At 55.6% G+C, this 2,157-nt stretch overlaps 1 protein-coding gene across 1 annotated transcript; it reads right to left on the reverse strand.

The window, feature by feature from the left end:
- Nucleotides 1–829: 829 nt before the first annotated feature.
- Nucleotides 830–2,157, reverse strand: BBK36DRAFT_1131421 (hypothetical protein; the record flags this gene model as incomplete). Its single annotated transcript, XM_024891974.1, has 2 exons — nt 830–1,870; nt 2,131–2,157. Coding segments are annotated over 2 exons (1,068 nt in total), but the record flags the coding sequence as incomplete, so codon positions are not given.

Below are 2,157 nucleotides of genomic sequence, written 5' to 3' on the forward strand. Positions count from 1 at the left end.
GGAGGTCAAGATCTTTCAGGCGAGGGTCCTGGAGGCTGAGGACGAGGTTTGAGCTGTAATTCGAAAGGGGGGGGTGGTTTGCTTTGGATTTTTAGGATAAGAGTCGTTCGGCCGGATGCGGCAATCTGGAGCCGGCTGGGGCAGGATTTGGACGTGGTCATGTGTATATTTCGGCGTAGATGAATATCATGTATATATCAAGTAATGCTTTGGCATAGACAGCACGGTATGGCGTTTGTTTCTTCTCGTCTTTCTCTCTATAACGATAATTGCTGCGGGGGAGGCTTTTAACAGGCATTGGGCCATGTCACGGTCGAATAAACCAAACGGTGGACAATCAAGAAACGCCCTTCACATCAAGGAACAGGAGATATAGTCAAGATGACTCAATTGCAATGACGACTAAAATCAAGATTGTTTTCCGCCAAACGCCAAAATTTCCGATTTTTCCCTCGGGATGCTGGTTGTATCATCATCGTCTGTATGTAAAAGCCAGTCAGCCAGCCCAGTAGCGAACCCAGTTCCCCTAGAGCTGCCAAATCAAAAACGCAAAGCAAGCAGTCTGGGGTTCGTTTTTCCGTTTTCGGTTTTCCTCTCTTGTATGTCTGGAAAAGAAGGAAAGAAAAAAGAAAAAAGAGAGTAGTTAGTAGTACAGTGAAGAAGAAGAAAAAAAGTGCAATGAAGGTGAAAAAAAAAATTGGATATCAAAACTCCAAAAAGCCCTCCGCTTCGAGTCTATCCCGTATCCAATCATGCGGCTGTAGTCAGGCAGAGCGAACGCATGTAACTCTTCAAACTCGCGCAACTCGTCTTCTTTGTGCAACGCCCATTAGTGACGGCTCGCGGGCGGTGACGAGAGCGTTCCCGACGACTCAGACTCTCCGTCGATATCTCGGCCGTTCTTAGACATGGGCGAGGCAATGGTCGGCTTGGTCACCTTGAGCTTCTTGATCGGGCTCTCCGCCTTGGACTTGATCTTGTTGAGCACCTTGGGCGACGGCACGTCGTAGTCGGCCTTTTGTTCCTGGCTCAGCGAGCTGCTCTTGATCTTGTCCTTCTTCAACGGAGGCTTCGTCTTGAGGATGACCTTTTTGGTCTGGCTGCTGGGCTTCATCTTCTTCTTCTTGGGGTTGCTAGCCTCCGAGTCGTCGTCGTCGTCGCTCGCGTCTCGCTTCCGGGGGCTCTGGGCCCGAGAGGTCGGCGTGGGCGTGGCCTTCTGAGAGGGCGGAGGCGTCGGTTCGTTCTGGGAACCGCCGCCGTTAATCCTCTGCGCGGCTGCTCGACTGGCATTGCGGCCACTGTTGCCGATGCAGGACCCCATGTGATTATTCAGCCGTGTAACCAGGATGCATCGCTTGCATTTGCTGCACGTAGCGGAAGGGAACGACAGCACGTTGGGCGGCCGCTGCTCGGGGGTGCCGTCGGCGCCGTCCTTCTTGTCCATGTCCTTCTTCTTCTTGCCCCGTCCCGGGCCCGGTCCGACCCAGCTCTGGCCGTAGATGTCGCATCCGGGCTTCTCGATGAAGGGGTGCTTCTTGCAGTAGACAATCGTAGGGTCGGGCTTCCGGGCGCCTTTGCCGTCGGTCGGATAGAGGAGTCGCGGGAGATGGCATCGGGGGCACAGGATATCCGTCGTCGTCTTGAGAGGGTTGCCCTTGAGCAGCACCTTGCCATCTTCGTAGATTGCGGCGTCCGTCTCGATTCGCACGTTGGGACCCGAGTCGGGAGTCGAGCTCTCTGAGGCGTCCGAAGCCAGCTTCTCCACCCGAATGGCCGCGGTCGTCGCCCTCGCCGTCTTCTCCTCTCGGTGTGTCTTCATCAACAGGTCCGACACGATGTTGAACAGCACGTCGTCGAGCACCGAATGCGCCTATGGGGCGAAGAGGCAGGGACTTGTCAGCGACCGCATCACACCAGAGGGACGATTTTTCGATGTCACGGATGAGATTGGCGATGCACGCAATGCAGCAGCATGGCCCGCGGCGACAAGAGACGCCAGCAGCAGCAGCAGCGACAGCGACAAGGCGCAAGGCCCGCGCCCTAGGCTTCGAGCCCCCCTCCAGCCAGAGCGGTTGCTCCAGGCGAAAGAGGTGGGAAACGGGAATTGCAGTTCGGGGTCGCCAGACTCACCAGTTTATCCATGCTCCCAGCGTCATC

The sequence above is a fragment of the Trichoderma citrinoviride genome (assembly GCF_003025115.1).
Source record: "Trichoderma citrinoviride strain TUCIM 6016 unplaced genomic scaffold BBK36scaffold_182, whole genome shotgun sequence".
Lineage (NCBI taxonomy): Eukaryota > Fungi > Ascomycota > Sordariomycetes > Hypocreales > Hypocreaceae > Trichoderma > Trichoderma citrinoviride.